The following is a 25,145-nucleotide window of genomic DNA, read 5'->3' on the forward strand; positions in this document are numbered from 1 at the left end:
GAACATTGAGAGATCATACCTAATGTACAACTTCCCTAAATTCATACTTAACTTCAATATATTTAATTACCTAGTAAAGAGAAAAAAATGACATCAAAATTAGTGATTCTGTGCACTACCTGATCTGTCAAAAAAAAACAAAACAAAGTGCTGTAATAAACAGACACAGTGTTTATTACTGAAACTGATTTACAGCAATTTTAACTCCTATAACAAAGGCTCTGTTTTGTTTTGTAAACATTTTTGTGTCACATAGTTTTATGCACAATTATTCACAATTGACATTTTCTTTCACTGAAGGAAGTGTGCTAATTAGAAATCTAAACTGCAACACTTGTTAAAAAAAGACAGGTGTCTAATCATCTCCTCCATACATCTGTAAATCTGTTTAAATTATATATAATAGGAATTACTATCTCAGATATTCTGACCTTGTTTTATCATACAAAACTGTGCAGCTGTAATTGTCCAGTGAAAAAAATTACTTCCAAATGGATGTGAGGAAAAAAAAATGACTGGAAAGAATGAAGAAGCAGAGCAGGCTTTTTAGGGAGGTGTGGTAGCTTGGAGCTGTGTAATCTCAATGCAAGATGTAATCAGGCAAAGATCAATGCAATCAATTTAAACAGAGATAATGCTATTCAGACGATGAAGCTGGACAAGATGCAGCCTCTAGATCCCTTCAAACACGCATAGCTGTAAAGAGGGAGAACAGGATCTCTCTAAGGTTCCCCTCTCTCCCTACAGTACATTTACTCACACTGAAGTTTAAGTTGTACAAAAGCATTACTGATGTTGCCACAAGCCTTCCTGTGGTTGTCTGAAGTGAAACAGCCATGCCAACTTTCTGCCTCCAGCTCTGAGATCAGCAGTGCTGCTTTAATTAAAACAATTTTCTTTCGAGGCAGTCAGGCACTAACAAAAGACTGTACTCATTACGTAAAATTTCAGTTTTCAGAATCAGGAAATAGTAAAAGAACAGGTTCTTTTTTCTTTTCAAGGTCAGCATTAGAAGGGCCATCTTGTTAAAAAGTAGATGTTTGATAGCCATTAGTATAGTAGAAACCCTCTAAAACCATGGCAAATAGGCAACAGATACTCAAATGTTGTTGATTTCACACACAGAACCAATATGGATTAGAATCAACTAAAATTATCTAGTCACAGCATTTTACATATGTTTACACATGTAGATAGCATGTGATTATGTGGGTTTTTTAAAAAATAGGGTTTTGGGAAACACTGTTCTTTACTCGTCCAAAAGACTCCTTCCCCTTACCTGAACAGCACATACCCTGTTGCAGGACAGACCAAGGATGACAAGCCCATACGCTCCCGTTTCTGCCCAGTACTTTGAAAAGCCAAATGCAATACTTTGGGAAGATGACAAACTCAATCCACAGGCCTCTAATGGGTAATGCTGTTGAGTTTTTAAAGCATTGTCCTCTTATACTGCACACTCCATATATCCTTTGCATTAGAAATGGGGAGTTCAGAATGATTTGCTACTTATTATTCCACATTAACTTCTTCCAGTCCCACTGCTCATTCCAAACACAAGACCACAGAAGAGAAATAATAAGGGGTTCTTGGAATCTGAGAGCAGATGTTTGATTTCCGTTCAAAAAATTGGCATAAGCACCAAGAATGAATTTCAGAAACATGACAATTTACGTTTTCCTATTATTACAGTTTAGAAGACAAAATCTTTCATCTCTCTAAATATCTCTTGCTGGAAGCTGCCTTGATAAAAACCTTCAAAACAGATACCCACTAAGCACACAAGACTTCAAGACCCAGAAAAAGTTACAGAAGGTGAGCCAAGAGGGGGGAATTACTAACACAAAGCTCCAAATTTTTCAAAGGCAACTCTTAAAAAAATAATTTAGTTCAAATTTACAACTTTGAGGTTATCATTTCTGCAACTGAAGCTACTAGTTAAAAAAACTAATTTCTATCTGCAAATCCACAGAGTTTAAAACATGAGCCAATAGCTCCTGTATGATGACCTCTGATACTGAACCTACAAGCCAGTAAGTGCCTTGACACACAAAGATCCATCCCAACCTCTGCCAGAAAATTCCAATCTGTTCTTTGGAAAAGATGGAGTCCTGAATCTAATTCCTTTTCAGAGCTGCCAGGCTACCATTTGGAGCCATGAAGCCTAAAAATTTAGTTAGATGTACAATTGTTATGAGCATACTGGAAGCAGGAAGCCTTCAGTTTCTCCACAAAGAAGGAATGATACAGATGAGGTGTAGATAGACACTTGGCCTAGTCATGTTTTACTGTACTGCACAATGAACTCCACGTTGCCTATACCTGAAAAGCACTTTCAGATCAGGTTTGCTGGGATGCAAGCACAGAGGCTCTTCACATACAAGCCCAGAGTTGGGATGATCAATGACTGTTAAAAACACTTTTAGATACAGACCATGGCAGAACTTGTTCAGGCTGTAAAAAACCTACCAACCAACTAACCTGAACTCAAGGTAAACTGCTTTTCAGAAATATGCCCTTCATTTTCAGTATAATTTCAAGTGGGCATCTACTGTTAGGTGAAGAAAAAGCATGCTAAATTATACTTCTCCAAACTAAGAAAACTAGCTAGGGTTTACATTAGACTGAACATAGAGCTATTTTAATTTCAGATGTAGGTCAGTGGCTTGAACTGTACACAAAATTCCACTCTGGAACTTGACCAGAATTAGGAAAAAAGCAATAGAAGTGAGAACTGGGAGGTACTCGTATCTTTAAGAACACAACAGCAGCCCTACCCAGAGATGGAATCATCACTGCAGCCTTCCACAGTGAAGGGCATAACACCTATTTCAAAAAACAAATTGTAACACTGACAAAACTGTATCAAAAAATACTAATAGTAACTGAAAATTAAGAGAAATCTTATCTATAGCTGGAATAATATAATAATTACAGAGGATCTAAAACAATTGTTATCACTTGGCATATTTAAGGGACATGGAAGATGAAGTACTAAGTTACCACAGTGAATAATTCTATAACAAGAGCAATTAAGTTCCTCAGACTGGTCTTTTCCATTTCCAGTGACTATTTCCACACCATGCCATGCATACATTTAAGCCTCCTTATCATACACACAGCCAGTAGAAACAAGGAAGGTTTTCAAGTAGCCTGAAAATCCAAAAGTATGTTTCAAAGAAGATGATTCTTCACCCAGAGGGCGTTTGGACACTGGAACAGGCCCCCCAGGGAAGTGGTCACAGATCACCAAGCCTGACTGAGCTCAAAAAGTGCTTGGATAATGCTCTCAGATAAATGGTGTGAGTCTTGGGAATGGTCCTATGCAAGGCTAGGGGTTGGACTCTACGATCCTCTTCCTCTTCCAAATCAGGAATGATTCTATATAAAGACTTTTTTTTTCAAGTAGTATTTTCAATTAATCCCATGAGACAAAGCCAAAACAAGTTTACAGATCAAAATATTACCAGCCATTCTTCACACTTACCTTGCATTTATGAACCCTAAAATGCAAAAGGCTATTCAGATATTTGTTTTTCCAGAGTCCCCCCACAGCTGATAAATTGTTTACTTAGTATTACATGGTCCTGAATGCAGCAAAACTTCTACAGTAGTTTTATGCAGTATTAAAACTACCAGATACATTGTTTTGTCAGTAACAACTGAGCCACCTTCAAAACACTAAAGTCAAGTCTTCTCTAGACATGTAAAAATGAACAATTTTAGGTCTGTTACACAACTGTTGGACACAGAACAAATCTTTTACAACCTCATAGGCATTCTTAAAGACAGACTATAAGAGAAACCCAAATGCTCTACTTCACTTGCAAAGTAAATCTGTTTGGCTTCAAATTCTCTTAGAACTCACTTTCCTCTTCCTGCAACAAGTATTTTGTCAACTTTTTGCTTATTCACAAACATTAAAATAAGCATTTCTCCTTGATTTAGGTTTCAATACATAGCATTGACCTGTGACTGTCTGGATGTTCTTCCTCTCAGCACCTTTTTAGATTCAACATTACACTATAAAGACAAGGCTTGCATAAGTAACCAAATTGATTATTGTAACGACTCCACTCCAAATAATGAATGAATGATACTTAAGAACTGGACTCAATGATCCTGGTGGGTCCCATCCAATTCCAGATATTCTACCACTCAAAGGCTTTCCATAAACAAGGCAAGCAGCTCAAATTATCATAAAATAGGACTGAGTCAAAGTAATAGTACTAAATTAATTTAGTGATATGTAAACGCATGTAAAAGAATTCCCCTAGCTAGGAGACTTTATAAGCCATAAACCACAGCCCTTCTCCAAAGTAAGTTTGCAATCATGATTTCAGAACCACTTTACTTTAGAACAGTTACTTTAATCAAGCTCCTTCACTCCTTTCTGAAATAAACAAGAAATGAACACCTTTCTTTGAAGTCCAACAGATGGAACTGCTGCCTGAACAAAATCAAGGTAGTAAGTTTGGATTCTAAAGCAATAGCAACAAAATATCCCTTTAATAAAGAATTTTCCTATTTTGATTTGGATACAAATGGACTAGACAGAGCAAGGTACAAATAAACCCACCATGTTTCCTTTAAATCTTGAATTTAACTGCTAGACATTCATTGTTCTTTCACCCAACTTTTAGGTTTTGACAAACAAAAATTTAATAGGGGACAGAAAAATGACAGGGAAGTCTTGCAGGTGTCTAAATTAAACTAGCCAAAATTTCAGCTGTACTTTGATTTGACTTCAGCACATGTGCTGCTCCCTCCGTGCAGGAAGGAAAACATTCAGGTTCTTTTGGATCAAACAGGCTTTTCGTTACAAGTTTGGAAAAATCAGAAAATACGTTTTCTGTCAGATCAGCAGCACACGGAGCTGAAATCAGGCTCCTTGCTGCCAGAACATCAGCAGAGAAAGAATGGACTGTAAAATTACAAGTCAACAACAAAGTACCATGAAATGTTCAAGATTCAGACAACCAGTAAGAGACATGAAAACATCTGTGTGTTGAAACACATGTTTCAAAACAGGCAAAAGTACAATAGTTTGCCGATACGAATGCTTTAAACACAGAAGTATGCAATTAGAGCACATTCTGGTAACGCCGTATGTGTTTCCACATATGAATTATCAGTCTCATCAACTTTAACAGAACTAATGGCACGTATTACTGTTTGTGAATCAGGGCCAATAAATATTCTACCTAACACAGAATTAATAAATCAGCATTCTGAAAGGCAAACAGCAAAATGTTGTTTACAATCTAACATTGGACTAACAGCTGTTGTAAATGTTGGGGTTTTTACTCAAATTAATGGATGATGGTTTTTAAGGTTTATGCGATAATTCATTAGAAGTAGGCACATGCAAACTTCCAAAGTTTATTTCTCACTATGCTAAAGTAAGAAAACCAAATAATATCCAATTTCTGTCTTACATTTCATATCTGCTCAACTGTCAGCTCACAACAGTTTAATGGGACTTCAGTAACTGCAGCATTCATCAAGGCAAGCTTTTGGACAGCATCTCACCTGGTCTCTTCATCATCCCAAGCGATTCTCATGCCTTTCCCACCACCACCTGCTGAGGCCTTGATCATGACAGGGTAGCCTAACAGCGGGGAACAATTAGACAGAAGTTCAAACTTTGTTCAGTTGGTCAGAGGAACATGACAACTGACCACATGTCCAATAAAGCCAGTAGACAATAACTTCGTTTATTAAAACACTTTGTTTGCAGGGAGAACAGAAGAGAAATTTTTCTTTTCAAAACTTAGCTGTCAGTGCAGTAATTTCTACAGGCAAGAAAGGCTGTCTTCTCCAATTCATTTATACCAAAAAAAAAACCTGAATGAATTATTCCCAAATAATGAAGTGATTTATGAAGAAGACATTTGACCTTTTTAAACTTACATTTCTTTTGGAACAATTTTTGTTCCTTTGCTGCTGCTTAAATAATATTTTTTTTAATTAACAGAAAAAATGAGTAGGTCTTCATAAATTAAGTCTAAAGATTGAGTAAACAAATATGCATCCTATCAATACTTCTAGTGCAGCGCATTTTAAATAACAGAGCAGCTCGAGAGTTGTGCTGCTTAGATATTATGTAATAGTATCAGAAAACAGATTATTTTTGTTTACAACAAAAATGTATTCTCCTCAAACTGACATATAGTAAGAAAAACCAAGGAGTACAAATCTGCCAGCATTGTATAAAACAGGCAATATCTTATTCATAGAACAAGATACTGTAATATGGATATGAGGCAGGACCTTTGTTTCCTGAAAGCTAGAAAATTACAATAACAAAGTACACAGTTTAAATACAGACTTAGTAATAATTGCTTTTCTTTTAATACAAGTAATTTCAATTCAAAGCAACTTTCTAAAACAATTTCATCATACCAGAGAACTTCACTTTTCTCTACACAAACATGCAGAAAACTAAAAATCGAGGATCTGATTAAAATCCTTTTGATATTTCTAGGATAGCAGAAAATTTTTCATGCCTTAGGTCTCCAGTATGTTTAATGAAAATCACAACCTTAGGCTAATATGAGACCAGATTATATCATCTGCCAAGAAGAGTCTATCAGTCCTTGAGAACTGAAGATATATTCTATGAAAGGCTTTGATCTGGGGGCAGATAGAGACTTTTGAATATGGTTCCTAGAAGTGGTCCAGTCTACTGCCATATATATTACTGATATTTACAGTTTCTTTCTGGAATGTAGATCTACTCTTGCTCTGTCAAGTGACAGCAATACAATATTCCCACCTCCTCCTCAGAGTGATCTAACTGAAAGGAGGCTCAGGAGAAGATAATTAAAACCAGCAAGATATGTAAAATCTTTGTTTTCTTAAAAAATCTGAAAGAGATACCCGAAAAAAGGCATGGGACAAGCATAAGAAACAGTAGTGTTGATTGGAAGGCAGAAAAGCAGCAACAGTACGAGAGAGCATTAAATTAACAAAGAAACAGGGGAAGAAAAAAAACAATAAAATAGTTCCAACTTAACACATTATTACACTGTGAAACCCCAGGCTGTAAAGCATTCACATGGCTGAAAGCTATAGAGAGGTAACAGTTAAGCATATGTAGAGCACAAACCAAACTCCTATAGGCATGGATTACCAAAAGGCTATAAATCTCCATGCCTTGGAGTCTAAAGTAGTCTCTTGTTACAACATTTAAGTTTAAGACCAAACAGAGCCATGCAAATAACCTTTGTAGAGTCTTTCTTAGATTTTTCTTATGAAATATCTGATATTGCCCATAGAAGGGTACAAGATAAACCACAGAGTAACAATGAGTTTGATCCAGGCCTCTACAATCCCAGAGATTAAAGGGTAAAGGCAAAATAACTCTAGATTACATGCAGCAACAGTGAAGTTCAACCAATTTTCATGAAATTAAGTATATGAAATACCTACAATTTACTGATGTTGTAGCTGCATCTCCAGACCCCTGGCAGCTGCCAGGCTCCTACACAACTCACTGGGTATCTTAAAATGGTAAGCTAAAAGCACATCTTCTAATAACTTCCATGCAAGAAATGAGATTTTACTGGAGAACACTAGCAAATCTCTGGCAATACTATCAACATCTGGAGACCCTGTCCAACCCAAAAAGCTGCAAGAGTGAAATTTTGAAACAAGCATTGTTTTAAGCCTTATTATGGCAAATGCACTAAGGCAGTTTCTATCACTTAATCTATTTTATTCAATGTTACATGTACTTGAAAAAATCACCATTAATTATGCTACCAATTTCAGTCTAACAATATCAGCCTCTTGAATGGTTTGCTGATTTTAATTCTGTAAGCAGAATCTACTCCTAATTTACTGTTCTTCAGTTTACAAAGCAAAACAGGCACGTTGAAAATGAGCCTTGGTAAGTCTCTGTATGCTTCAAAATGTATTTCATAGATCACAACTCACATAGTTAAATTATCAGAGTATAGGGGGTTACTAGTATCATTCATCAAGTGAATCGCTTCGCTTCCACTCCCTCCCTGCCTTTTTTATATACAGTGATTATATGTCAGCCATGCTCATAGGCAAAGAGGTTGAAGACTCCCAAGAGCCACTAGATAAGTAAAAATAAAATGATTTTTAAGAAAATAAAGTAAGGCCTGTTTTGAAAAAATACATAAAGCTTTTCTGGTTAAGAAGGAAAAATTACAACAAACTTCTACATGTTAGCATGTAAATTAGCCAGTCCCCTGAAAATCAGGGTACTTGAGCTTTTGCTCAAATATGAGGTTACACACCCCTTACTTTTGGGGGCACTGAACTAAGCTTTAGAGCAGCACTTTAGCCAGTACCAAAGACTGAAAGGAAGACCTTGTAAAATTTAAGTTTTGCATACATATTGGGTATAGGATACTGGGGTCAGAATTCATTATTCAACACTCTCCAGTTTTGTACTATTCAGCAGCAACCAGAATTCCTAAAGGATGTTTGGATGGATTGGTTGGATTAGTTGTGGGAAAGGAGAGGCATGCAAACAATTTCTATCATTTGTAAGTACCCACAACAACAGCAATGAAAGGACTCACAAAGCAGACACATTCTTGAGTAGGTGCTAGGTTTTCAATCCTTCCCTCAAATTAGATGCCAATTTACGTGAAATTAAAATTGCATGTGAAATTACAACCTACTCTTGTTTTATAGTTTTCCATTCTTGTGATGTCTCTTAAGGATGGGTCTAAAGATCTTAGGAGGCAAGAAAGCAAAAAGCAGTCGGACTTGAAGATCACTGCACCTGCTTCTGCTGCTAAATAGGTACTCATAAGTTAGGACTGCTTTGTTTCCAGGACAGTTACTGTTCTGAGAATCTGAATGATAAAAGGAGTAAACAAACTTCTGATGTCCCACAGCTGTTAGCTCCCACCCTTTGCCACCATGGTTTTTAGATGTCATTTACACATTTTTATCAAGTTGCAGATAGTAGACCACAGTACACACTGTGCAATACCAGTTTGAGCAATACTGCATGTGGCAATACAAGATTCTTTTCAATATCCATTATTAAATCCTAGCACTAACTAATCCCATGTCAAATGAAACATGACAAGAAAACATCTTGTTCATCTCCAGTTTTGTACAGATTTTCATTTAGTTTTAACTAGCTGCACTTCATAGCTGTTCAGTCCTTTCAATTAGAGGAGTCAAACTTTCTGGAGTTTCATCGATGCTTCAGAATTAAGAATCCAACTGTTCTTCATGTACAATTCTACAAACAGACCTAAAAGCAGCATGGGAAAAGGGCCAATGTAATTAAGCACTACAGAAAGGATCAGAAGAGCACAACAGCCCACACCAACAAATAGAGAGACAGTAGAAAGGAGCCAATACAGCAATTTGTGGCTGAACTTCTTCCAATTTCCGATTTAGCCTAGTTTTCCTGTCACATTCTCTCTATACAACGCAGGAAAACATCTCAAATCAGGGGCAAAAAGATTTCACTCGCACACCTATAGAAAATGTGTATCCATAGATAATAATCACTGAAATACGTAAGGGCTGTGTTCTCAACCCTGAGTTGCCTTGCCTACTACAACTGAATCTTTGGCCAAAACACAGAAGGGAGAAACAGAAAAAAAACACAGGCAGCAAGAGAGCATCACACACATTTTTACTGTTTTAAGTGCTAACCCATGGTTATTTTTTTAAGAATTATTTAAGCTTTCTTAGAAGACTGAAACTCTAGTTTAGTGAAATTAGAAACAATTAGAAAGTATTCCACTGCATATACAGTGCTTTATATGCAAGGACAAACACATTATATATATATATATATTATATAATGTGTTTATAGATATAATATATAAAAATATGCTTATATATTATATATATAATGTTAGAAGACAATAATTTCATTCTACCTTAGATCCTTTGAAATTAAAATCACTATGTTTTTGTCTGGTCAGTGGTTACAATTAGACAGAAGTTTAACCAAACTTATCAACTTGTCAAAACATGGGTGGGGAAAAAACTAGAAGGGACGTTTTTCTTTCACTACATGGCATCATAGTACAAATCCTTGTTGTATCAAAACAGTTTAAGAATTTTCCATCTAAAAGCACCACCCAGCTGTCTGTAATTGACTTTATTATCACAGATTTAAGACTGCCTTGATATAATGACCTCCAAAGTGCTACTGATATCAAAGACAGGAACCAGTCAACAGAACACCAGAAGAACTCAGAAGAAAATTTAAAAAGAATGTATTTTAAAGGATGTCTAGAAAGTCACTGCATGCCTTCTGACTTACATTCATCAAACTGTTCAAAAAATACTTGCAGGAAATCTTTAAAACACAAGCATGAGAAAGATTTTTGAAGAGAAAGTGAACTGAAATAAAGTCACATTACTATGTCTTTATGCAGGAGTAAACCAAATCTTATTTATCGTTCTCTTCTGAATGTCCCCGTTTAGTTAATAAACTCTTTCTTTTGGCAATGCTCCCATGACAGTGATCAGTTATCACTGGATTTAACAACCAGGACACAAAGCTGACTCAGAAAGACTGACTTCAATTATGTCAGCCTTAAAAGTCAGGGAAGCCTAGGAGGGGTTTCAGGGCAGTTAACCAGTGCAGGGTAAAAGCCCCAACTTAAACTGAAAGCAGAAAGATCTTACACTGCTTAGAAGTTACACCTGTGGCAGTGCAACTCTCACTTTCTTTCAGGCACATAAAGGCACAGCAATAGCTCTTGTCACAGGTGAAAAGCTGTTTATCTACCTGTGATAAACCTAAATAGTTTCTCATGGTTGCAGTCTCAAAGGGAAAATTAAAGAAAAATCACAAGAAAAATAAGATATCTTACTGCATTAGAGTCTTCTTCTAGAAAGCATTTAAAAACATGTGTAATTTCAAGCATATGGTTTAGTACTTTCACTAATATCAAGCTTCAGTAAATAAAAGCCAAAACTCATTAAAAACATAATACACTTAACCTTCATCAAAATGAGTCGCAGACTCATTTGCTGGTTGCGCTTTTCACCATTCTGTAATATATTCAGAAGATGAATAGTGATTTTATTCCAGTAGGCACAGAATGCTGGTGCTTTGGATTATATTCAAGTAAGCTGTAGTCCACACAGCAATGAAGAATGGAGATCATAACATCACTGGTGTCAGTGTCATATAAAGGGAAGTGTACCATGCCTAACTTCTGACTATCATGTCCAATTGCAGATATACTTTTAGTTAACTCCTTTAGGGAGGTACTCATTACTGCATATTACATTTATCCCACAAATCATAGCTGCACTTGTTCTGTAAAGTCCAGTTTGAAAAGCTCAAATGTGAGGATTTAAGAGACAGGGCATTAATGCCTAGATTCCTCCAGCCCTATGGGCAATAGGGAACTTAAACTATTAAAACATTATTTGTTCTATAGGGATTACTTATTACACATTCAATTTAGTCAACCATGTCTGCTGAGAGGCACACAAATCCCACCATAGCTAATTTAAGAACTTACCAATTTCCCTTGCAATTCTGACAGCTTCATCTGCATCCTGTAAAAGCAGGAAATGAGACCCAACATTAATCCCATCAGCCATTGCACTGTGTCCTGAGGGCAGTCATATATTGCACTACTGTCTCCTCCGATTCATTTAATGTTTGATTTTACAACCTTCTGACCCTTTTCAGCCAGAGGAATGCAAAATTAATACCATAAGTGGAATGTAAATTCTACCTCATCATTAGTGCACTGAGAAACTCAAAGCAACGAGGAATCAGCTGACAGGAAACACAACCAGGATCGCAAAATTATTTTCTGCAGTTGTAAGAATTTAATGCTTGAATTTAGAAGTTTACAATCAATAATGGACCATAAATCAGATCGTTAAAGTTTGTCCACTACCAGCTTGTTTCTGTCCTCACAGGTATTCATTGTGTTTTCCTGGTTGCTGTCAGTAGGGGGAGTTGATTCTCTATTGTTTGGGAGTAATTCAAGTTCAGGAAAAAAAACCTTGTAGAACTTCTTCAAAGACAAATGGGTTTTGTTTACTCATGAAAGAACAAGCGCTTCAGTTTTGGAAGTTCTTCATTCTGAAGACAAAATAAACCTTAAAAATTTAAACTGTATTTGAAAGAAGAAGATTCCCGTAATTGTTTTCATTTAAGAGTTGCATAAGTCAACTTTAGAAATCCTTTTGTTGATACCACCTATTGCTTCAGCTGTCTCATACTACTGTAGCCTGGTACAGAAAAAAGTCCTGGAAAACTCAGAATAAAAACCAGAATACCTGAATGAGTTACATTTCAATAACCAAATCAATTCTCCTGCAGTAGTTGATTCTGGTCATTTCAACTGATAACAGTATATTTCCATTATACAAAATCAGAAAGAAAAAGGGTTGAATTACAGTGGTATGGGTTAAGTTTGAAAATTCCATTCAAATTTGCTAATATTTATACTATCCTATGACATACATTAAAAAATTTGTATAGAAGGCAGTAATGTCTGGAAATCACCAGCTGCTAAGTGTGTCTGAAACTATGGGGGCTGACTTATGAACATTAAACTGAAACCTGATATTTTTAAAGCTTTCAAGGCAATCCATTTTAAAAGCACCCAGGTCAGAACTTTAAAAAAAATACATAAGAAATGTTCATACCTGGTTCATTTATGTCCGATAATAAAACAAAATCCTCTTTAAAAGTCTTCAGTACCTAGTAACAGCCCCATGAAGAATAAGGGGGCTGGCAGGGGAAGTTGTCAGAAAATTTAATTTCCTTTCATTAGCTAGTCTGCTCCACAAATCGGTGCTTGTTAAGTTCAAAGCAGTCCTGAAAGCAACATCAGTTTTAAGTCTTTTTACTCCAGTCACATCTGTTAATGAGATTTTTCCAAATAACAATTGTTTTTAACTCAAGAGATAAATCTAGCAAAAAAAAAAAAATGCCCCTCACACGCCCCCCCCCCCCCCGCAAAAAAAAAAACAAAACTCAAGAGTTTACTATTTTATTACACCTTGCTGCTCTCCATGACCCTGCACCCGCCAAATTTTAGCTTAAAGGGATAAAATGCATGAAAAGGGTCATTTAAGAATGTTAGTGGTTTCCACACATTGAGTTTGAAGGTTCTTTGTTCCTGCCTGTGACAGTTATGCGAGAATACTTCCCCTTAATAGCCTCTCTGTCAGGAAGTGTTAAACCTGCCAAATGCAGACAATTAGAGCCTCTTGAACAAAATGCAGGAAGAGTGATGACTGATAAAGAGCCTCGATTATAGCTGAGAAGGAAACTTTTACATTTCTTTTCTCTTGCAAATTCCCCCATATATTTGCAAAACAGAATTAAGGGGGGGGAAGCAAACAGGGTAATCTTTTTTCACTTAGTTACCTGCAAACAAGTGGCTAACTGATACACTGTAGTCCACAGGAAGACAAGCTGCAAATCATTACAGGGGAACTTTTCACTGCCACTGTATTTTTACACATGCATACAACAACTTTAAGTAACAAGCAGATTGGTATCAGCGGCACTAATTGTCTGAGTTCTGGTTTGAAAAGACTCTGTCATCTGCCCAGCACAGTTATTAATTTACACTGTTTCAACATCTGTTTCTTTTACAGTTCTAACATATTAGAACCCAAACTTTAAGATACAAGAAAAAAAAATTAAAATCCACGCATACTCAAATTTTCGCTTTCAAAGAGCATTTCTGAACCAGAAAACAAAAACATGCTATGATTTAAAGAGTAGAATTAATAATAAAAAAAATGACGCATTGCAATCTGTGGTAAGTCTTTTGATCTTTTGCCATAAGAAGGTATGTTGAATGTATGTTTAAAATATCATGAATTTCACTTGCTGATTATATAAATACAGAAGCAGTCTGAGTCATCAGAAAAAGTCTGGACAGTTATTTTAGCTTTTTGGTACATAAAACTTATGACTATTTGCACAAAAGGAGCATGAAACTGAATGCTGTAATACTGCCTAACACACATGTCCATATGTACAAAATATACAAAACCACACTGGTACTAAAAACACTTTAAATTATTTTTTAAAAGCGTAAGTCCTCAATGATTTACTGCTGTTTCCTCCAAAAGCACATTACCTACACTACTATTTTCCCAAAATAAACTGGAGACTGTAAAGAAATATATAATTTTAGCACCACCTTTTATTGTACAAATAAAAATGTTCAAGTAATGGTAGAGGTTAATAAAAATCCTAAGAGTTATAAAATTATGTCATAGTGTTTTCACAAATAGGTGATTCCATTAAGTTAAAGAGACATAAAAATACTCCTTTAGCATAAGAATTCCTAACCTCCTACTTTCATGCACATACCTCTCAACCTGGTACCAGCAGGTGGAGACAGAAAAACGAAACTGTCTCCATGTAGGGGAATGCCAGGATAAAGCTGGTTAAGTGACTCCTAGAACTGTGAAACATTATATTAATTATGAAGAACTGCATAATGGTTTTCATGGCTGAGGGTGTTAGCCTTAGAGACCCTCCAGTTCATATCCAGCCTCTTAATGACATCTCCAACTATAAATAATGATCATGCAATCCTAATGTCAATATCCCAATGCAAAAATTCAGCTAGAACAGGTACCCAAAACTTAACTACAGTAAATTAAGAGCCTTGCTGAAGATCTCTAATGTGTTTACTGACATCACTGAAACTAAGTAGACACTATTCTTCTGTGTCTACATCCAGCTGTGTTCTACCAGCCATAAAACCAAACTGACTGTATACGGTGAAACAATACAAAAATCATTCTTCCCTTGCCATTCCTTTGCCAGTTTTTCACCACAGCATGTTCTTATGCTCATTACTCAGCCTCCACTTTATAGTCTCTTACGCCCTTTAGTTGTTTACAGTCAATACATCACCTCAGCCCTAACTTTAGTATAGCCACTGCTCACATGGACTAATGCTAATACTTTTGATTAAAACCATTTACCACTACTTCTCCCAAACGGATTTTATAACTAATTGTAGTTACACATTTTGAAATTAATTACCATTGAATGCTTTTGTTAGCTCTCTAGCTGACAGCACAAGACTCCGGTTCCTTACATGCTCAAACTGGATAACCCTTGCCCCAACCGAGAAACTGAACAAGGGATGAGAAGAAAATTACTCTTTGTCAAACTGCCCTCTCCATTCTACATCTTTCCACTCTCAGTTTCATATTTGCTAGAGCATTTGCCAACTACAAGAACAATTAGTTGTGTCTCTTATGCCAAGCACCCTCTTCTTCAGTCCTTCCAGCTTTAAGTATACTGTTGAAGGGCTTCCTTCTTTTAAATTTCTAATTTAATTTTGACTCACAGGGAATTTTTCTGCATGCAACTTCTCCAAGATATTACAAAACCTTAGCAACTACAGTGTCTTCTATGTGTAAGTGCTAAGCAACACAACAGAGGAAAAATATCCTTTATTCATGAAGGACCTAAGTATCTGCAGCACTATTTAACAAAGATAAAAACAACCCTTCTATTAACAAAGATTTTCAGTGCAGTCCTGAGATGAATAATGAAGCACTAGAAGTTGTTACTCTGTTTGCTTCAACTATTCATCCACAAAAAATACATGCAACAGATCTGTCTTAATATCTAGCACTGTCAGAGGCATGAAGGCAGTTTTCCTCCAGCTTTAGTAAACTCCACTTTAAAGTTGAAGCAACCTCTAATCACCTTAAGAATCAAGCAGACACTTAAGTCCTTCCTAAGACTTCTAAAATTTTTATTTCTCAGGAAAAGGAGCCCTCAAAGACTTTGAAAGCTTCAAAACTGACTAAAGTAGGTCTCCCACAAAATGGCAGAAATCCTAAACAGCATCCAGTTCCTTGTGTGTTACTGTTCTGATTAGAGGTGGTATCATGCAGCTTTGTTCCTCCTTAGTCTGAATTTGCAAAATAATATATCATGCTCTAACCAAAGATCAGGCATCCTGTATGACCTAATTATTTGGGTATTCATTTGAGCAAAGGACATTGTCACAGGAAGGAAATCAAAGAACAAACACAGGCACATATTTAGATCTATAGCAAGTATGACACTACCAATTATCAGCAGCTTTATTTCCTATAATTGGTAATCAAAGCACTGGTTAGCCTAAAATTTGCAACTCCACTTCTTGATGGAGACGACAATGCTGGCAATATCTGTGAACTTGGCATTTGCTTATTTGGTGGGCACCAAATAAGGTTTGGGTATTTTTTTAAGATATGTACTCTTTTTCATCAACCTTCTTCAGATAATCAGAACTCGTGCAGGGCTGAGGTACGTGAAACTGGTATGATGTGGACACCTTGGGATTAAGCAACTACTACAGAGTTCCTTTCAATAGCAGAGGACTGGAGTTGTCAACTCAGTCCTACATTCCAGTTCATTTGGTTTTAAGGGTATTGTTGCATATAGCCCATTGCCAACCACATCACTTTAGTTTTCGTGTCAGGAACTTCAAGTAATCATCAAAAACAGTGAACTGAAGGTCTGTGAAACACATGCATGCAAGCAAGCAGCTCAGCTGCACTGGTTATAGGACTACCTGTTCATTAACCGTTACCCTACTTCATCATGTGTGGGTTTTTTTATAAGCAGAATAACAGACCCTTACATAAGTTTTAACTTGATACAATAAGAAAACCAGCATTTTGACTACTTAATTCTGCATTAGGGAGTATTTTGTAGTGTTCAAATGATTAATTCAAAGCTATCTCCTAGCTAGATGCTTTTCTGGAAGTTATTTTCAGGATTCCTAGAAGAACACAGAGGAGATCAGACAGAGAATGTTATGCACAACAGCTTTACTGCTGTTAAGTCGTACAAGTGCTAAAAGACCACATACACAGGGGACTGCTAAACATGCAGCAAAAACCTGAAATTTGCCAATTTGCCAGTCCCAGACTTCAGCATGGCCAGAATGCCAGACCAATACACATACGGAGAAGTCTTTTCACTTTTACCTGTTGCAGCGTTATCCTGCTATCAGATATACAAGTATCATGCATTTCCATCACAAGTACTGAAAAATTCTCTTGGGCATTCTGACCTCAGCTATTTTGTGATTTTATCATTCTCTCTTACTAGCCAAATTCTCCAGGCAACCTCACTGGACAAGGTAATTTTGTGGAGGCTTAGCCCCTTTGTACTGTATTTACCTTTCACTTTTAGTCAGGTTTTGGGGGGGTATTTTGTCTCTTAACAGAGTTTTTTAAAACCCAGCTTAGCTACTACACTCTCTCATGCAACTTGAAGTTTTACTCAGACTTCATTTGAAATAAAATCTGATTTGACATGTAAAGCAGAGAAAATTTCAACCCAGGAACCCAACATTTTAAAATGCACCAAGTTTTAGTTTTATACAATGAAGGTTTTTAAAGAGAAAAGCTTAACTATATTAACATAGACAATATATTAAGACACATGGGAAAGCTTGTAAGAGCCCAACACAACCATTATAGCAGAAAAGAAACAAAAACAAATATATACTGTATTTAATGCTACAAACTATAAAGAAACAACAAATTTCTTTTTACAAAACTGTTGGAAGACATTCCTTCTAAAGCCACACAAAGAGCATTCTGTAGATTCTGATAATGAGCCACCAAAGTCCCCCCATCCCATCCTCATCCTGAATTTTGCAACACATGAAAATATGCACCATCAGAACAGACCATAAAATGGAAACTTCACACAAGTTTAACTAACTTCCCTTAACTCAGAGCTGTCAAAATCTTGGCCAATAAGAAGACCTGAGAAATGTAAAGATGTGCAAATAAGTCAAATCTACACCTGACATTTAACACATCTACCCGCCTTCATGTTAAATTTAAAGCAAAGTATTTTTAGAGATTCCACTGAAGAACTCCTAATACATCATTTATTATCAAGGACTTTCTCCTCCAAAGCTCTCTTGTTAGTAAAAATCTGTACTCCATTTTAAATTACATTTTACTGAAAAAGAAGATAAAATTATAATTAGATTCTGTATCAGACCTTCAATAGGTGTACTTTGATTTAGACACTGTTCCTACAGTGGGCAGACAGTAATTAAATGATTTCTCACCTTGACTACTCCATCAAAGCCAGGGATCGTGTTGACCTTTGCATTCTTGGCTAACAATTTGCTTTCAATCTTGTCTCCCATAGCTTGAATAGCATGTGTGTCAGGTCCAATGAAGGTGACACCTTCTGATGCCTGCAAAGACAATGAAGATAAAACTTTAGGAGACAAAAATAAAAATCAGATTTTCTATACACAGATATTACTATTAACTTTTTTCTCCTCTTGAGCTGACTAATGCAACAAGACTTATAATACAGTGATCTCTTTACATAACAATAGAGCAATATATAAATATTTCAGACAGTTCATTAAAAATGTGTATGACCTTGTGAAACTATGTATACACAAAGATTCAAAGCCCTATAATTAGCATTTGTATAAATCAAAAGCCAGGCCAGAGAAAAATAGCTGCAAGTGGAAGTACTCCAGCCTGAAAGATGGAAATATCCCTTCAGAAAACAGGCTTGTTAATTCACCACTGAAATAACCAAAAGTGATTTACAAAGATGCATTTGCCAAATAATAACACAGTCTAGAATTATATTTAGTATGCATTCCTAAAACCAAACCTCAATGAAGCCTCACAATAAAAATGCTGTCTTTTACTCAACATATTTCAGACCTTAAAAATATAGCAATAAGTAAAATAACATTTCCTGATTCTTTCAGGAAACTCTTCTCCAATAATAATGTGGAAAGGGGTTAACGAAGTGTTTTAATACTTCAGCATCAACAAGTAGGCAAAACACTGAACTGCATGTTTCATCCTCCCATTTCTCTATGCCAACAATAGACTTAAGCAAGGGTATTTAGGTAGAGGCATTTCTTCAAACCTCTTCAAGTCAGTACTACAGGAAGTTGAAGGCAATTCTATCAGAACTATTCCTTGAAAGTAACTGATGCAATAGCAAGTACACATGTATTTCAGGTAAGTGGAGGTGGAAGAAGAAGATGAAAGAGGGCTAAAGATAAAAAAAAAAATATTTTTTTTTAAAAAATCAAGCCTTGCACAATTTTGCCAAGTTACAATTATTTTCTTCTCCCCAATTCTAAGATACCTGTAAAATGTCTAAAAACAACTTGTTTCTAGCCAATGGGCACCTAACCTAATACCAGTATTCACAAAATGGCAAATCGCAGTTTCTCATATCACAATTTATGCCTTAGTATTTTGCCTTTCTGACACATATTTGTGCTACACAAATCATATAGTTACAGTCACTAATGATAAAAAGTCATTTGTTGGAGTTTTGTGTATTTATATGATGTTAATACATGATCCAATCCCAGAACATAGGAAAAATACGTTTAAGTTGGGAAACATCCTCGTATTTGTGATCTTATAAGAGCCAAGAGATCTCAACACGCTCAGGAGCCACTGTTTGCTCTGTCAGCAGCTTCCTAGCAGGACCAGTGTAACAGCAGCAGATGTGTGTAGATTATTTCATACTGTACTAGCTAAAAGGAGATCATCCAGAAAAGATCACGCGAGCATGACAGACACACGAGGAAGTTCAGTGCAAGGACACCCAAACCAAATGCAGAGCATCAGCTCTGCTATATCAAAGGAGTGTTAGCTTTGACTCACAATGAAACATCTGGGGGTTTATCTCCACCCACCTCTTCTCTACTGCATTGGTTTCTTATCTTAGCAACTCAGGAATTAACAACTTGATTAATAGCTGTCTTAGAAAGTTGGGAAGACTGCAATAAGAAGGAAGAGACAGGAGGACCAAAACAAGGGTGCAGATCTATAATTATTTAGTGTTCAGGTCCTTTGGCACTTCAAGAAATTCACTTTTTAAAGGAGAAGGGAAACAAAGCAAGGAGTTGATGAGTGAAACCACAGTGACACAAAGTTTGGAGCTGACTGTTTCAGAAACAACCTGAAAACTCATACTTCTTCCTCTCTTAACAAGAGGCACAAATAGGTACCTGCATACACCTAAAGGTAGGGCAGAGTCTTCTGTTATTCTGTATTCCAATCTCAAAAAGCCTTGTGGAAAAGGATCACTTACATGCTTGACAAGTGGAGCTTACACTGTCCCTCTTGTATCACTTCTAACCTGGAAACATCTTGTTTCCACAGCTTCTGCCACAACACTGGCATTTGCATCCTGACCAATACCACTTCAAACTTCACCACGTATTGCTTCCTCTCCTCACTTTCTTCTCAGTTTACTATCAAAAACATGAGATCTCCAGAGGTCAAGATAGCAGGTTCAAAACTTTTGCTGCCATAGAAGACCATTCCAGACCTGTACCTTGCAGTATACTTCCATACTGTTACGTATTTCTCTTTTCTCCTCTTCGTTCTGACAGAAAATTAAAAATCTTCATTCAAACTGGAGGTCACAGGGGAGGATAAAAATTACATTGATGGCATCAGCAGGCATTCACCTTTCCAGCCAAATGCCCATATGGGACATCATGCTTGACCTACTGTCTCATCTCCCTGATTTGTGGCATGGGCTTCCAAAGTGCCCTGATCACTCCCTGCTCCTGTCCAGATAGCTGGATAAGAAGAGAACAGTACCATTCAGAAGAGATTAATGAACCACCTGAGAAGGAACACTGAAGGCCATTTCAAGAAATTAATCTCTTCATCCAATATATTTACTACATGAATCCTGTAGAGCTGTAACATTCCACATGGATACAGCCCATAATACTTACTAAAAATTAAGTACCAGATGATGTGCAGCAGATTCACATTACTCTAATGCAAATATCACCTGTTGCAACCTGCATCTTTGTCTTTTTTAATGTATACTTTTCATAACTCACAATTTACAAACTGAGCTTATCTACATATGCAACTTTTGGTTTTAATTGCTTCAAACCTCTGTACCTTGCACAGATCAGCTCTTTCACGGTGAACAAGCAGCAGCATCATACCACCAGCTATTCCCTCATAACATCAGTCAGCTGGGGCAGTCACCACAGCCAGTTATTTCCCCATCAACAATCTTAAACAAAATAGTTTAACTTAATATGATAACACAGAGCACCTAAAACCACGTGATTATGCAACATCCATAAACCAAAAATAAGTTAACAAACCTAAGAGGTTCTGCTGATTTCCAGGCAGTGTGTCTAACTATCTCTTACACAGGAAAGGTCTGCATTCTCTGACATGACTTGCAATTAACTTTAGTTAAGCACATTTAAAGAAAGACTATGTCAGCTTAAGGCACTATTAAACAAAGTCTTGCAAGTCTTGCTACAGTAATTTAATACCCCGTCACTCAAAGATGCTCGCTCAAGCCCTCTACCAAAGCTTCTCAGCTCATCACCAGAAAAGCGCCCCAGCTTCCTCATTGCCCACAGTCACACAATGCATTAAACAATCCATTCAAAAGTCTACAGGCCAATACTGAAAGTGCCAAAAACAGACCATAAGAAAGAATGTGGTGGCAGCATCCTCAGCTCTCACAAAGATTTACCAGTTTGTTCACACACAGACTCATCGGTGTGACAGCAAGTACTAAAACCTCTGCTGTACATACACAAGCTCACACAATGCTTATCAAACAAGTTCTTCCAAAACTTCTGTTACTCCTCCACACATTCTGCAGCATATTTCAGCACTGAAGATTAATTATCTGGCTGCAGAAAACACATCAAGTTTCACCATAAACAAGTACCAGCATTTTGTTTAGAAACATACCTGTGATATCTGTGCAAAGTAGGGCAGTGATACACAATCAAAGGCATAGGCAAATAGTAAGGAATATTTTATAAAAGAACAACTTAACTTTTTTTTCACAAATTTATTGTTATTTGTTAGTTGTCTTAAGTAGTAGATATTGAAGAGTTTTCCCCAACAGCCCATTATTTTTGAAAGCAGCAACAATAGGCCTAATAGTCATGCCATAAGAACTGCAAGCAGCTTATTCTCCCTTCCTTTTCGTTTGGTGGGTGGCTTTCTTTAAGCCAGACAAAAGCCTTAGCCTACCCTAAGAGAATGCAGAATCCCTAATATAGCAGAAACTAAACACAGTGTCAAAGTACAAAAAGCAAAGGCAGGACTTGGAAAATCCATTTCAGAAGTTCATGATCGAGTTTATGTGACATCAGTCACTATCTGTCAAACATCTAACTGCTCTGGGAACAGAGTGGGCCAAACAGACCTATGTTAGTGTAAGTCGTCACACTCTCACCATCTGGAAAGGACCTGCCCATTGGACAAACTCCTGTGGACCCTGAGGTAATTGAAGAGACTAAGTCTAGAAGAGGAGTTTCCTTTGCATCTCCTCCTGGAAATTATGAATGTAGATATTCACACTTAATGTAGTATACAGTCAGTAGTGGATTCAGTCTGAGTGACAGCCAAAGCAGAACTAAAGATAGAAAGCATAAAGGAGGGAAAACTGCATAAACAACTTTTACACACGTATACTTGGCAATGTATACTCTTCTGTGGGCTTATGAATCTGTGGCAAAGCAGACAACTCACTGCCAGGCCTCCTGGAGCTGCAGGAAATGATTGAACAGTTCCAACTCAGCTTTAGACAAAACAAGTGATACTAGAACTTATCCTCTGTCTTTTACTATGTTAGTTATGGACAATTAAACACATTTTTTTGTGTCCTCATTTGAGCCAAGACATTTGAATCTGCATGTAACATCAGCTTAAGAGGAGCAGCTTCAACCAACAAGGAGATATGTCACGTACAAAAACACTGCTATCAAGAATCTCTTTCAGGATTCATTTGATGAGGGGATTTTTCCACTCACAGCATGCTGATGTGGCAAAACATACTCCAAGTGCCCAGCTGCTTTCAGGTGCAGAAGCCCCTATAGTTATCTTACCACTCAGAAGCAGCAACAATAATGCAGGCTTTGTGCTTGTTCATTCCCTAGTACCTAAAATGACTAAAAGTATACTTTCTTAAAGTATTTCCCATCTCTGAGGAAGAAATGGCTAAGAGGATAGAGATGTCTCAGAAGCATTTGTAGCTGCTCTGGTTTACTGAAAAGAAGCTTTTCTATGTAAACACAGAGCTGGTTTTAAACAAGTTCATGAAACTTATAGGAGAACCCAAACAATCTGTTGCATGCTGCTACTGAATCATAGGTTCTCAAATTCAGACTTACATATGACATTTTCAACTCAGGGTGATACCTACAGAAGACAGGAACAGCCCTCAAGTGACTGAGGTGACTGACAGAGTTCCATTTCTCTCATTCACTTTCCTCCCCCTCCTGCACATGCCTGCCCATAGTCCTATCTGTCCCCCTTCTCTAAAGGCAGGCTTAAACACTCCCCAGCTGACTTAGCTGACCAACATGGCAGACAACGGCTTAGTTTTTTTGTGTAAGAAGTATTTTCCTTCACTTTCATGAGATAAAATGAGCTAAACAGAGAAGCTTAATGGGCACTGAAGGAAGGACCATGAGCTGCTGGTGCATTCAACTGGGAACAAGAATCTTCTTTGGGACGATGGCACATCCTTAAACTCTGAGGTGGCTCTGGAGGGTGGCTGTATGTTGCCATATTGACCTGCTCTTCTTGTCAAATCTGCATTACTGTTTTAACGTTTGCTTTAAAAATCAAACATGATGCTTCTCTGAGAAGCGCTGTTTGAATCATGGAATGGCTGAAGTTAGAAGCATCAAAGCCACTGCTTGAAACAACTCTGACATGTTGTTTTAAGTATTCCAACATCTTAGGGGCAGAAGAGAAACAGAAACAAGATTCTGTGGCAGTGAGGTAACAGCAAGATCAGCAAGTGTGGGCAGCACAAGTTTTCACACTTATTGATAACATTATGAAGGAAGATCCACAGATAAGAACTTCATTAGAAACTTTATCATAGATCTGGTTTTCAAAGGAGTTCTGTCTTAACCCTCAAGTTTTCTTCACAAGAGAAACTAGAAACTGTTTCCATTAAATCCTTAACATGCAGCTGATTAATTATTTCACCATTATACTCCCTCTTGACACACAACCAGTCAAGGAGGCAGACCCACGGGAGAGGGGAACAGGCACAAGTAGTCTGGTAATCACAGTGTTCCAGAAAAATTGGGATCATCCACAAATCAAATCTCCCACGTACAGCTCATAGATCACCAGAAGGACACAAACCTGTACGTGCAGCTGCCTGCAGGCACATACAGAGCAGATAAGCAGCACACCTCAAAGATGACTGGAATAGACAGCTGGTCTAAAAAGCCTCTAAGTCACATGGGCTAAATGCAGGGCTGAAAAGCTGAGCTGGCAGCAAAAGGAAGGTCCAACAGAGGTACAAAAAAACCTAGGAAAAAACCAAGCAAAACAGAAAAATTCAGATGAAACATCCAAAGGCAGACAAGATTCAGGAGTACTACCAGGGGGGGGAAAAAAAACCAAAACCACAAACACCACCACCACCAGAGGCACACTGACATAATTTGAAAAAGGCAGGTACATAAAACACTTCAGAATTCAGGAACTGTCCATTCCACACTGGGAAGGAATCCCTCAAGGAAATCAACTATAGGAATACATAATAAGAAGCATTCACTCAATAATTTAGCAAATACTGAATTGGTAAAATGCTCTACATAGATTGTGGTGGACATGAAAAAACATCCTGATGCTTTCTGCTGAGATGCACACAAACGACCTATCAGCTCAACTGCTTGTGCCCTGTTGCTGCAGTCTTGAAGGCTCAAAATTAAAAGCATACACAGGAGTGGCAAATGATTTGTGTGGGCATCAACCTGCAAATTTAGTACCAATAAATAGAAAATTTCATTCTCGGCTGTTTAATTTTAAGCTGCAAAGGGCCTGAATCAGTAAAAAGCCTGTTATGGATCACCAAGAGCAGTAACTCTCCATCAGTTCAGTGAAGAAAGGTTTCTCCAATCTTGTTTACAATGAAATAAGCAGAACTTCTGAAGACAAAGGATCTTTACAATGCACACACATTTACACAAACACACATGAGAGAAAAGACAACACGTACAAGTAGCATGCCTCATTAGAACAAGTATTTTTTCAAAATGAGCCATGCTGAAATAAATTAAAGCCTTCTGTACAGGCTTATGGTAGAGTGAAGACTGTATGTGATGTAAGCAAAAGCACAGAAATATGAG

General features: G+C 37.1%; 1 protein-coding gene across 2 annotated transcripts in view; it reads right to left on the bottom strand.

The window, feature by feature from the left end:
- Nucleotides 1-25,145, bottom strand: part of PCCA (propionyl-CoA carboxylase subunit alpha) — a 274,540-nt gene that overhangs the window by 179,714 nt on the left and 69,681 nt on the right. The window contains exons 7-9 of one of the 2 annotated variants that reach the window (XM_005516806.3): nucleotides 18,063-18,194; nucleotides 11,496-11,532; nucleotides 5,533-5,611 (exon numbers count right to left, since the gene is read on the bottom strand). In XM_005516806.3, the coding sequence (XP_005516863.2) occupies nucleotides 5,533-5,611; nucleotides 11,496-11,532; nucleotides 18,063-18,194 (248 nt within the window). The remainder of the gene's footprint in view (nucleotides 1-5,532; nucleotides 5,612-11,495; nucleotides 11,533-18,062; nucleotides 18,195-25,145) is intronic. The other variant, XM_088051153.1, reaches the window with a different exon arrangement.

This window comes from Pseudopodoces humilis, chromosome 2 (assembly GCF_049639895.1).
Source record: "Pseudopodoces humilis isolate 2021_Gansu_Grassland_sample_001 chromosome 2, ASM4963989v1, whole genome shotgun sequence".
NCBI classification, from domain to species: domain Eukaryota; kingdom Metazoa; phylum Chordata; class Aves; order Passeriformes; family Paridae; genus Pseudopodoces; species Pseudopodoces humilis.